Source organism: Vombatus ursinus, unplaced genomic scaffold (assembly GCF_900497805.2).
Source record: "Vombatus ursinus unplaced genomic scaffold, bare-nosed wombat genome assembly UNPS02014811.1, whole genome shotgun sequence".
NCBI classification, from domain to species: Eukaryota; Metazoa; Chordata; class Mammalia; order Diprotodontia; family Vombatidae; genus Vombatus; species Vombatus ursinus.
In genome coordinates, this window is record NW_020954589.1 from 1,202,991 (window position 1) to 1,216,196 (window position 13,206).

The 13,206-nt window shown below is 41.1% G+C and overlaps 2 protein-coding genes across 4 annotated transcripts in view; both read left to right on the forward strand.

Moving 5' to 3' along the window:
- LOC114053317 (disheveled-associated activator of morphogenesis 2) overlaps positions 1-13,206 on the forward strand; it is a 158,173-nt gene that overhangs the window by 79,104 nt on the left and 65,863 nt on the right. The gene's annotated exons all lie outside the window — the stretch shown is intronic.
- On the forward strand, positions 6,623-7,319 carry LOC114053318 (actin, cytoplasmic 1-like). The gene has a single exon (XM_027876264.1). The coding sequence runs from the start codon at positions 6,623-6,625 to the stop codon at positions 7,247-7,249; it is 627 nt and encodes a 208-aa protein (XP_027732065.1). The 3' UTR covers positions 7,250-7,319.

Sequence of the window (13,206 nt, forward strand, 5' to 3'; positions counted from 1 at the left end):
TAGCATTTTTCATCATGAGTCCTTTGTAATTGTCATGGATCACTATACTTCTCAAAGTTGCTAGGTCATTCACAGTTGATTATTGTTACAGTATTGTTGTAACTGTGTATAATGTTCTTCTAGTTCTGCTCACTTCACTTTGCATCAGTTCATATTAGTCTTCCCAGGTTTTTCTGAAATTATCCCCTTCATCATTTCTTACAGCACAATAGTATACACCACAATCGTTTACCACAACTTGTTCATCCATTCCCCAATTGATGGATATACCCTCAATTTCTACGTCTTTGCTGCCACAAAGAGTTACTTTAAATGTTTTGGTACATGTAGGTCCTTTTCTATTTTCTTTCATCTCTTTGGGATTATGGACATAGTAGTGGTATTGCTGTGTCAGAGTTTTAGTTTTATATAGCTCTTTGGACATAATTCCAAATTGTTCTCCAGAATTGTTGGACCAGTTCACAATTCTACCAACAGTGCACATGTTCCACATCCCCTCCAGCATTTGTCTTTTTCCTTTTCTGTCATGTTAGCCAATATAACAGGTATGAGGTGGTACCTCAGAATTGTTTTAATTTGCATTTCTCTAATTATTAGTGATTTAGAGCATTTTTCATCTTTTTCTGAAAACTGTCAGTCCACATATTTTAACCATTTATCAATTGGAGAATAGCTCTTATTTTTATAAATCTGGCTCAGTTCCCTATATAATTAAAAAATGAGACCTTTATCAGAGAAACTTGCTATTTGTTTTTCCCCTAGTTTCCTGCTTTCCTTCTAATTTTGGCTGCATTGGTTTTGTTTATGGAAACCTTTTTTAATTTAATGTTAACGTAATCAAAATTATCCATTTTATCTCCCATGCTCCTCTCTATTTCTTGTTTGGTCATAAATTCTTCTCTTATCCATAGATCTTACAGATATTTTTTTCCATGCTTCCCTCATTTGTTTGTGATATCACCTTTTATGTCTAAATCATGCACACATTTTGACCTTATTTTGGTATACAATGGTAGGTGTTGGTCTATGCCTAGTTTATACTAGATTATTGATCAGGGATTCTTAACCTGGAGTTCATAGATACTAAAGGAATCTATGGATAAATTTTAGCAGTTCTAGGAACTCGGGTGGGTAAAAAATATACAATATTTATTTTCATCAACCTCTAAATGAAATTTAGAATTTTTTTCATTTACGGATATAGGCAACAAACATTATTCTGCAAAAGGATTCATAAGCTTCTTCAGATTGCCAATGAGGTCTATAACACAAGGTTAAGGACCCCTGTGCTAGAGCATTGGAATGAGTCTGGTAAGATGAAATTTGATAAGAATAAATGTAGAGCCTTGCACTTGGGTATACAAAATCAACTTGACAAGCTTAAGATGGAAGAGGCATAGTTAGACAACAATTTTTCTGAAAAACATTTAGAAGTGTTATTGTACTTTGAGCTCAATATAAATCAGTAGTGTATTATGGCAGCCAGAAAAACTAATATGACCTTGTGCTAGAGTAAGAGGGTCATAGCTGCCAAGAATATGTAGGGGATGACAGATTGTAAGCTCCTTGAGGGCAAAGACTGGCTTTTGCCTCTTTTTGTATCTCCTGACCCTTAGCACAGTGCCTGGTGGTGATTAATAAATGTTTGTGCCAGTACACAGTAGGTGCTTAATAAATGTTTTAATAAATATTTTAAGGACAGCTAGGAGGCACAGTGGATGTGCACAGGGTCTGAAGTCAGGAAGACCTGAGTTCAACTCCGGCCTCAGACATTTACTAGCACAGTACTGCGGCTTGAAGTAGATGCCCTCTTAAGGTCCTTTCTAACCAGGTTGAAAAAATCCCCTTTACCAATTCAGGTCACCACTTTTACTTCACCTGCCTTAGAGAGTTGCCTAAAGCACTTAGAGGTTAAGTGAATTGCCCAGGGTCACATTGGCAGTATGTGTTAGAGACTTAAACTGGAGTCTTCCAGGCCTTGGAAATGGATCTCACAGTTTCTGGGGAAGTTTGAAAAATGAACAACACCATCCCTTCTCACACTGGTACACCTCTCATGCTCCCCACAACCTTAGTAGACCGTGTTTGGAAGGGGTAGCGTTTGAAGGAAGGAGTCTGATTTATCGAGAGGACATTAAATTTTATGTCTAAGGTTGATCTGGGAATATTACTTCAGTTTTTGTTCTTTCCCAGTGGGTGGAGGGAGGAACAGTGCTGGAAACCCAGCCCAGAAGTATGGCATTGTGAGCAGGAGAATGCCCAATTTTGAGAAGGGTTTCTCATCATACTCATTGCTTATTTGTCTACTGAGGCAGCGAGGTGGCACCATAGTACACAGAGTACCAGGTCTGGAGTCAGGAAGACTCACTTTCCTGAGTTCAAATCTGGCCTCAGACACATACTATCGGTGTGACCTTGGACAATCTCTTCACCCTGTTTGCCTCAGTTTCCTCATCTGTAAAATGAGCTGGAGAAGGAAATGACAAACCACTCCAGTATCTTCGCCAAGAAAACCCCAAAGGAGATCATGAAGAGTTGGACATGCCTGAAAACAACTAAACAACAAACAACACTACCATCCCATTAGTTCTCGTCTTGCCCTGGAAGAGACACTTATTCAGTCTCTCCATCACTGCCTGCCCCAATTCCTGGACTGCAAACCAGGCTCCCTCTTGCCTGGGACATCTGTTTTCATTTGCCCAGCTAATTTAGCCTACTCTCAGAGGATTCTGCTCAACACTTGGAAGGCTTATGATGTTCCTCTGTCTGTTCTTAAAAATTGTCCCTGACTTCCTTTCATTTCTTTCCTTTTTCTTCATGAGATTTCAGGCTGAATTCCTCATGGTCAGAACTATAAAAAGTTAGGGAAGTAGAAAGGGGAAGGGATATATAAAAGGTACAAATGGAGAGGAGAGGGATATATTAAAAAAGGGCAAAGAAACTATCAATATAGAACTACTCCCCAAATAACTATGAGGCGCTTTCCTTACCTATGGGGTAATATATACTCTACTTTTCTAGGGGAAAACAATAAGCTAATCAATACAAATGTATTAAGCACCTTCTATGTTCTAGGCATGGTGAGGTGCTGGGAAGAGAATAATAAAATTGAAATAGTACCTGCCCTCAAGAAGCTTACATTCTTTGGTGGTAGATAATAGCAAGAATTTATAGTCTGTCAATGAAGGAATCATAGCAACCTGAGCCTGGTTTTCTAAGAATGTTTCTACTCTATTTTTAAAGAGCTTTTAGGGAAATATCAAAAGTTTGAATTTAAAATATGAATTAAGTGAAAGGAAGGATGGAGGGCAAAATTTGACTTAATATAGTTGGACTATAAGGAAAGCTGAGTGCTGCAAAATTAATGCTTTTGAATTGTGGTGCTGTAGAAGACTTTTGAGACTTCCCTTGGACAGCAAGGAGATCAAATCAGTCAATACTTAAATTAATTCAGAGTGTTCACTGGAAGGTTAAAAATGGAAGCTAAATAATAAATACGTTGGCCACATAATGAGAAAATGAGACTCATTGGAAAAGATCTTATGTTGGGGAAAGATTGAAGGCAAAAGGAGAAAGGGACGCAGAGGATGAGATGGATGGATAGTGTCATGGAAACAGCAAATGAATTTGGACAGACTTCAAGAGATAGTAGGGGATAGAAGGGCCTGGTGTGCCATGATCTATGGGGTCATGAAGCATTGGACGTGACTGAGTGACTGAAAAACAATAACAACATTAAGGAGGAAGTTGGAGACCGTTGCAAGATTTTGATCTAAGGATCAAGGGGACCAGGATGGTATCTTGAAGGTAGATAATAGAAGATAGATAATGGAATCCTGAGATTTATTTGCTGGTTAGAATGATGTGAGAAAAGACTAGAGACAGAAAGAGCAGGTAGGGGACATTTACGGTAATCCAGGCCTGAGGTAATACAAACCCGGACTTAGTCGTGGTTTGAGGAGTTGAACTGTGGCATGGTGGAGAAAGAACTGGACCTGATCAAAAGAAGAAAGGAAGGGAGCAAGCATTTATTAAGTACTGACTATGTGCAAGGTACTTTGCTAAGTGCTTTACAAATATTATCTCATTTGATGCCCACAACAACCCTGGGAGGTAGATGTTATTATTATTCTTGTTTTATAGCTTGGGAAACTGAGGCCAAGAGAGATTATATAACTTGCCTGGGGTCACACACAACTAGTAAGTATCTGAGGCTGGATTTGAATCAGGTCTTTCCTGACTCCTGTCCTAGCACTCTATCCACTGCACCATCTAGCTGATGGATGAGATATGGAGGGCAAAACCCAGAGAAAATTTACTGTGACTCCTAGCTTGTAATATCAGTTGATAGGAGTCAGTGTCATTCATGAATAAGTTGGAAGGAAGTGACGTGTGTAGCAGGGAAAACAAGTTGTATGATACTTCTATTATCATCAAGTTTCCCCAAAGCAGTTTGGATTTGAAGAGTGGCTTGACTGAAGGAAGCTGGAAAGTATAGATGAGTACTTCTTCGAGTCAAGTTTGTGATTACTTTAATGACTTCTCACTTTTCAAGTGAGATCTATAAAATGGAAAAGAGGGAACCATATGTCCAATAATCCTAAACCATAAATTCCCTTTTGACGACATTTAGGCCTTCCCCTTGCTTTCATTCAAAGCTGTACTCAAATTCCAAATTCAGTCACTCAGCAAGTACTTATAGTATGCTAAACTGGGGATTACAAAGAAAGGGGGGGGGGAGTTAAGGCGTTTCTATTATTTAATTTTTTTTTTCTTGGGACCCAGCCATCTCATCTCATCCAGACTGGAAGGGTAGGGATTACTCACTGGCCTGATCCCACTGCTTACTGGCCTGATCTCAAGAATGACAGGGGAGCTTGATCTACTCCATTTCTGATCTGGTCAGTTTATCCCTCCTTACACAACCTGGTCCCCCTCCTCTTCATCTCCGAACACTTAGTTGCATAGCATATTAATGCAGATAATGATTGGCATGGCCCCATTGCAGCCCAAAACTCCTGAGCTCAAGAGATTTGGCACCCTCAGCCCCTTCAGTGACTAGGATTACAGGTGCACATTACCATACCTGACAAATAGTTTACTTTCTAATGGGAAAACAACACATAAATAATTAAGTCTGTACAAGATTCATCCAGAGTAGTTTTTAACATTGAATGGAAAAGGAAGAGACCAACACCCTCATTTTATAACACATTCCGATATGATCATTCCAATTCAAATCTATCAGATATTCTCCAAGTCCCACTGGCCATTAAGAGACAGGGATTCCCCATTGAGGGTTTGGTTTTCAGAAATGAGGGGACCCAGCACAGCTCAGTTCTGCTGGGTAGTATGTGTGGAGAGAATGAGCAGCAGTGGCAGTTATAGAGCAGGAGCTGCTGTGTGGGAACGGAAGTGAGGTACAAGAGAAAATATGTTGTTAGGACAGAGTCAAACAGTGGGGTCGGGCTGGAGACCTCTGGGGAACCCCATGAGACCACAGGGACAGTGGTCAAGGCTGATAGAAAAATGAAGGGTTGCATGCTCTGCAGCTTCTGAGTTGATTTGCCTTCCAGAGTATCTGATTCCTGTAAGGGCTCTATCCTCCCAGCCCACAATAGAGGCAGACATTAGATCAGTCCATTTTAAAGTAGTCCATTTTAGAGATGAAGAAACTAAGACTCAGGGAGAAGGGACATCGTCAGTCACACTAATTAGCTAATTAGTAACAGAACCTGGACTCCAGGATTCCAATCTGGTTCTTTTCCCACTTATTCTCTGCTCCCTAAAAAAATAAGTAGTCATGGTGGTGGTGGCAGCAGGATGGGGCTGAAAGTATGAATCAAGGCTTTCTGACAACTAAGAGTCTGTGAGGTATTCACTAAAGGGTGAGTGGGCAGGGGGAAGACAAAAAACATTTATTAAGCCAAACACTGTGCAAAGTGTTTTTATAATTATAATTATAATTATTTATCTTATTATTTATCTTATTTAATCTTTGAAACAACCTTGGGAAGTAGGTACTTTTATTATCCCTATTTTACAGTTGAGGAGACTGAGGCAGAGAGTGGTTAAGTGATTTGCCCAGTGTCATGCACAGCTATTAAATCTCTAAGTTCAAATTTGAACTCAAGTCTTCCTGACTTCAGGCCTGATGCTTTATCCATTGACCACTTAGTTACCACCAGGCTTTATAATAGTCATACCGTGCAAAGTGTAAGCAGAGGGAGTAGGGCCTTGTAAGTCACTTCCAGTTTATATTTTCAGTGGGTTACATGTACAGGGAGGTTATCTTTTAACATAAAGGACAGTATGATACATAGTAATGAATGGAAGCAGCTTGGTAGCTGTTCTCCTCCCACACTGCCCAAACCCAGAAGGAATGTGTTGGCATTCCAGTGTTTATGTCCAGCAGGGCCCTAAAGTATAAACAGGACAATGCTAGAAATGACTAGAAATCCTGTCCAGGTCTCACTCAGTGGTAGTCAGCAGCACTTTGGAAGATCCTCCGCTTTTTTGTCACTCCGCCCCTCCCCCCCACTCTAATTTCTGTGATCATGATAGTACACAGCCTTGGATTAAACAAAAATGGTAGGAGAAATTACTACTGTCATCATTGACAATGGCTTTGGTATGTGCAAAGCGAGCTTTGCTGGAGATGATGCTCCTCTGGCTGTGTGCCCCTCCATTGTTGGGATGCACAAGAGACCAGAGTGTCATAGAGGGAATGGGACAGAAGGACAGTTGTGTTGGTCATAAGGCCCAGAGCAAGAGGTATCCTGATTCTGAAATATCCCATTGTCCCTGTTGGGATGACATGAAGAAAATCTGGCATCCTACCCTCTACAATGAGCTTTGTGTAGCCCCTGAGGAACGCCCAGTTCTGTTAGTTGAAGCTTCCTTAAATCCCAAGGCCAACAGAGAGAATATGACACAGATCATGTGTGAGACTTCCAACACCCCAGTCATGTATGTTGCTATTCATGCCATGTTGTCACTGTATGTCTCTGATCATACTACTGGTATCATTATGGATTCTGGTGATAGTGTCACCCACATTATGCCCATCTGTGAGGGTTATTCCCTTCTCTATGCCATCTTTCATCTAGACTTGGCTGGCTGTGCCTTGACAAATTACCTCATGAAGATACTGACAGAAAGAGGGTATAATTTCACACCCACAGCTGAAAAGGAAATTGTTCGTGACACTAAGGAGAAGCTGTGCTATGTTGCCCTGGACTTTGAATAGGAGACGACTGCTGTTATTTCATCTTCTTCCCTAGAGAAGAGCTGTGAGCTTCCTGATGATTATTGGCAATGAGAGGTTCAGGTGTCCAGAGACCTTCTTCCATCCATCCTTCCTGGGTATGGAATCCTGTGGCATTCATGAGACCACTTTCAATTCTATCATGAAGTGTGATATTGATATCCAAAAAGATCTATATGCCAACACAGTATTGTCTACCATGTTTTTATTGTTCAGAAATTTTTCAGTAGTGTCTGACTCTTTATAATGCTATTTGGGGTTTTCTTGGCAGAGATAATGGAGTGGTTTGCCATTTCCTTCTCCAGTTCATTTTACACATGAGGAAACTGAGGCAAACAGGGTTGCCTAGAGTCACCTAGCTAGTAAGTGTCTGAGCCCAGATTTGAAATCAGGAAGATAAGTCTTCCTGACTTCAGACCCTGCGCTCTATCCTGTCGGTCACCTAGCTGACAGAATGTGGAAAGCAATCACAGCCCTGGTACCTAGAACAATGAAAATTAAGATCATTGCTTTCCCGGAACGTAAGTATTTCATCTGGATTGGTGGCTCTATTCTGCCTTCTGTCTCTACCTTCTAGCAGATGTTAATCAACAAGCAGGAAGAAATATGATTAATATGGCCCATCTAGCATCCATCGCAAGTGTATCTAAATAGACTGCTAGGAGATGTATAGCATTTGCTCTATGAGTATTCACAAAGTAATAATTTGCCCTGGCAGATAAACACCTCATGTTAGCCTCATGAAATCGGAATAAGCCTTCTCTGAAAAGAAACTTGTCCTTAGGGAAGTTTATATCTGATGTTAGACAAATATCAGCACTTTTTAGATTGTTGAACTGTTACTGATTTGACCTCATTTTCAAGTTAACAGTTGTTCCCTTGGTGTACATTTTAGCACACCTTGTATACAGCTTTAATCTAAACCCTGATACAGATCACTTCATTTCTAAGGGTTAAGACCTAAGGGTTAACTTCAATAGAGAATTTACCTGATAATATGGCAATATAGTATCTGGCTGGTTGATGCTCAATGGCGGTACAGTTTAGTTCTATAAGTTCTATAAAGCATTGGATCGGTACAGGGTATCTAAAGGTCAGATTTCCAGCATCTAAAAGAGCTGACCTGCAGAATTTCTCTCCTAAAGCTGGCAATAGTTTATTAAATGTGTGTTCACCATCCTAGCAGGAGTATATATTGAATCCAAGAGTTAGGAACCAGTTTTTTTTTTCTTAACCCACTGTTTCCCTCCAATGTCATGGGGGAATAAATTACTTACGTGTTGTGAAAAAGTTTGCTTCTACAACTTGTAAATTTGTGTATCCAGTTAATTTATGTGAGTTTTGTGTATGTTGCCTTAATGTTTTCACATGACAGTAGTATACCAAAATTTGTAAATTATCCTAAGAGTTGAGAATTGTAATGCCCAGCACTTCTTTGTGTAAGGAAAAAATGAAAGTGCTGAAGTATAAGAAAAGAAAAGAAATCATGTCTAGAGGTTTTGGTGGGAGAAAAAAAGAATTAGGAGAGACTGGAGGGCCCATGGTTTTGCTAGTGAAAAAATGATGGAGATTGGGGTCTCAAGGTTATGTCATATTGTATATCCCTGACCTTGTCCTACCCAGATGAATATTGAAGCTCTCCTTCAGGAATAGAGACAAAGCAATTCACTAAGAGCATGAAGCTTGGAGGAATGGAAAGAGAAGAAGCTGTATGCCCCCAATACACTGTGTTGAAGACATGTCCTTACCAATGGGAAGCATCATGATACCCTGAAGGAACACTAGATTTTAAGTTAGATAACCTATGCTCTAATGAAGCTTCTACCACTTTCTACCTGTGTGACCTTGGGAAAAATCATGAAACCTCTCTGGACCTCAGTTTCCTCCCTTGTAAAATGAGAGATTCATTTACCTCTGAAGTCCCTCTTAGCGTCAGACCTATGATCTAGGGCCTGGGGGAAAAGTATGTAACTCTGGTGTAAGAAGAAAGCTTAGACCTGGAAGGGACTTTAGAGATTATTGAATCCATCTTCCTCATTTTATGGATGTCTAATCTGAGGTCCAGAGAAATTACTTGGCCAAGGTCACATAGAAAGTAGGAGATCTGGGAATCCAATCCACATATTGTCTCATCAAGCTTCACTCCCTTTCCCTATACACCTTTAATAAAAACAGGAGAGATTCCCTTTCTTTCCTCCCATCTGTAGGAACTGGGAAAGAGGCCATCCTACCTGGGGGCAGGAGGGTAGAATGGCCTTCTCTTTGGAGAAGAGACCCAGAATAGAGAAGCCTATGTCTCCCTTACCATCTCTAAAAAGGGCGGGGACTAAGTCAAAAAGGCCCCAAAGTCTGAAAAGCTGATAGTTCAGAAAAATGCCAAGTTGGGAATTTTCATTTTTTTCTTTCCAAGCTTCTTTCCTCACCCTCCCCAAAACCTCATCTCTGGCGTCCTTCTGATTGATTCATTCACACCCTCCAGCCTACTTCAAGAAGTAGCCCTGGGGGTAGGGAGTAAACCTTTGGGGGGGGCGTGGGTAGGAGGGAGGGTTGGGAGAACCAGTCTCTCAGAGGGGATTTGGATCAGACTTTGCTTTCTCTGTCTTTCCCAGAGCAGAGGGGAAAACCACTTCTTTTTTGGGCGGCTGCTAAAAATAGCACCCCAGTCCTGGAAAGAGAGCTCAGTTATTTTGAAAGTGCTCCCCCTCCTCAACCCCCTGCCCCACCCAGCCTGCTGAAGGAAGGGCTCACATACTAAGTTCTGTGCTCAGAATGGAACCTGAGACTTTCAAGAGAAATGAACAATATCTCACTTTATTTCATATTTGGAAAATGATACTATTGTCGTTAGCAACATGGATTGAAAACTCCCTGTCTACATAACTTTTCTATGGGAGTAAGTGGAGGAGATGTAGTCAGTCAGGCCTAACTTTCAGAAAGTTGATTAATTAGGGAGCTATGGTACCTTTCCTCAGGAAGCTTATAGTCATGTGAGGCAGAGAAGACACTCTATTGCCCTTTTTAGAAGTCCCCAGAACATTGAGGGGAGATATGGTTCTAGCCCACAAAATGTTTCCCTTTCTAGTGGAAGAGACAGTGCATATATGAAGTCATGCATGAAATAATGCATTTGATATCATACATATGTGAAAAAAGACTACTATAAAATACTTAAAATTAATATTTAAATGAGGATTAATAGAGTATCAGCTGAGAGAGTTGGTATCATGTAGCATGTAGAATGAACTATGGATTTGGAATCAGAGGTCTTGGGTTCAAATTTGACTCTCTTACGTGACACGTTTTTGAACTTGGACAAATAACATATTCTCTAGGCCTGCTTTTTCACCTGTAAAATGAAGGAGTTGAAGTTAATTTACTTCCTTTCTGTTCAAATTCATGTGATCCTCAGAGAAAAGAAATACTGGAATAAAAGAATGATCAGATTTAGGTATGACTAATCAAAGAAGGCTTGCTGGAAGAGGCAAGTCTTGAAGGAAATTTTGTAGGAAGGCAACTTCTAAATTCATTTGCTGGAGAAACCACAGGATGGAAAAGTTTGTGTAAGGACTCGGATACAGGAATAAATAGACAATAGGTAGGAGAAGTACCTGGGAGGCAGCGAGATCTATGCTCTTGGATAGTAGTTACCTGGGTTCTTCATTAATTCATTTAACCTATCTGAGTTTTGGTTTGCTTATCTGTGAAAAGGCAGCTGAAAAAAAAACAAAACATGGCCTGCCTCACAGGATCATCATGGGAGAAAGCACTTTATACACTATAAATTACTAATTGTTCATTGTTATAGTTCATTGGGTAGCTGGGCCTCAGAGCTCAGTTTCTGTGTGAACCTGTGTAGCGTACAAATGGTCAGATGTATGGGACGCTCTGGGCCCGTGAAGCAGGAAATGGTTTGCATTTCTTATTTCCCCCACAGCAGCTTTGGGAAGAGCCAGGCCCAACTCCCAGACCCCAGGGGCCTCAAGGGACCCGGTGGAGAAAGGAGAGCAGGAGAGGAATGTCTCAGGCCCTGGGAGTAGGGGCAGCTCTGACTTCAGACCAGGACATCCTCCTCCTCCCTCTTCCCCTTTTCTCTTTTTACCTTAGTCTCACTTTCTCTGTTAAAGTCATGACAAAACAGTAAAGCCAATAACCGACATTCATAAATTTGTCCCACCATCTCCAAAGAGCATCATGGGAAGTCAGAGCAGCTACTTAGCACATCCTTGTGACTTTCCTAAGATTATTCAGAAAATGCAGCCAGGAGAGTCATAGAGCTAGAAGGAACCCTCAGAGATCACCCCCCCCCCACCCCCGCTTATTTTACAGATGAAACTGACACACATGAAGTCATTTTCCCTGGATCACACAGGTAGTACGTGGCAGAGATGGGTTTTGAATTGAGAATCCCCTGACTCCAAATATAGCTGGAGCATAGAGTCTATTAGAGCTCCTTACAGGGTAACATAGTATCACTTTCTAGTGACAATGATAAGAGTGAAGGAAAGGAAATGGAAGGAAGAATCCACAGCAGTGTCAACTGGAGCCATTCTAGTTGTCGTTCAGTCAGTTTTCTGTCATGTCTGACTCTTTGTGACCCCATTTGGGGTTTTCTTGGCAAAGATACTGCAGTGGTTTGCCATGATCTTCTCCAGCTCATTTTACAAATGAAGAAACTGAGGTAAACAGGGTGAAGTGACTTGCCCACAGTCACACAGCTAGGAAGGGTCTGAGGCCAGATTTGAACTCTGAAAGATGAGTCTTCCTGACTCCAACTGGCACTCTATCCACTGTGACACCTTGGCTGCCTGCCATTTCTAGAGTGTACTTCTTATAGTTTGGAAACAGTAACTGAAATCCTTTACATACAAGGACCAAAACCATTGTGTGATGAAGTTGTTGATCAAGGCCCAGGGAAAGGAATCTTGAAGTCTGAGTCTTGCATTCATTCTGAGCAAGGAGACCAGTAGATCTGGCACACGGAGTCTATTAGGGGTTAGTGATTTGTACCAAGTGATTCTAAGTACACTTGGAAAGAAAGGAGCCTTAATCCAGCCAGAAAAGTTTGTATTCTTTCCTAGAATGAAGTCATTGAAGCTTCTTGGGTAAAGGGATGACATGGTCAGAACTACACTTTAGGAATGTAAATTGGCAGGTGAGAGGAAGATGGATCTGAGAGGGGAAAGCTTGGATTCAGAGATATCAACTGGGAGATTTTTGTAATAGTCCACACTTGAGGTGAAAAGGGCCTGAACTTGGGTGGTTGGAGTAGATAGGAAGGTGAGAGATGTGTAGGGGAGAGAACTGACAAGATATGACTGATTAGATATGGGGGAGGAGTGAGAGGGAAGAGTTGAGGATGACTCTTAGGTTGGGAATCTGGGGGACTGGAAGAATGATGTGCTTGACAGAAGTGGGAAGACTAGTAGGAGGGGTTGGGGTTAAGGGGAAAGATAAGACAATGAAAATCCAACCTCAGACAGTTGACACTTACTAGCTGTGTGACCCTGGGCAAATCACTTAACACCAATTGCTTCACCAAAAAGCAAAAAAAAAAAAACAAAACAATGAGTTTATTTTGGGACAAGTTGAACTTGAGATGCCTGTGGGGCATCCAGGTAGAGGTATCCAGCAGACAGTTAGAGACGAGGAACCTATGTGAAAAATAGGGGCTGGATATGTTGATTCATTGGCATGGAGATTATAAATTGAATCTGTAGGAGCTGATGGGATCCCTTAAATTCAGATGCCTATGGTTCTAGTCTGTTGCTTGTAGTCTTCTATTACATCTATTTTCCTATTCTGATTAGCTCCCACCCCTGTGGTAAGGTCCTCCAGCATCTTCCAAGCATCACCTGCTAAATGAGCAAAGGTATATTAGAAAGAACACTGGAACTGGAGTCAGAGGACCTGGGTTCCAATCTTGCCTCTGATAATTTACT

Coding starts and splice junctions, on each gene's coding strand:
- LOC114053318 (XM_027876264.1), top strand. CDS start 6,623: ATGGCTTTGGTATGTGCAAAGCGAGCTTTGCTGGAGATGATGCTCCTC.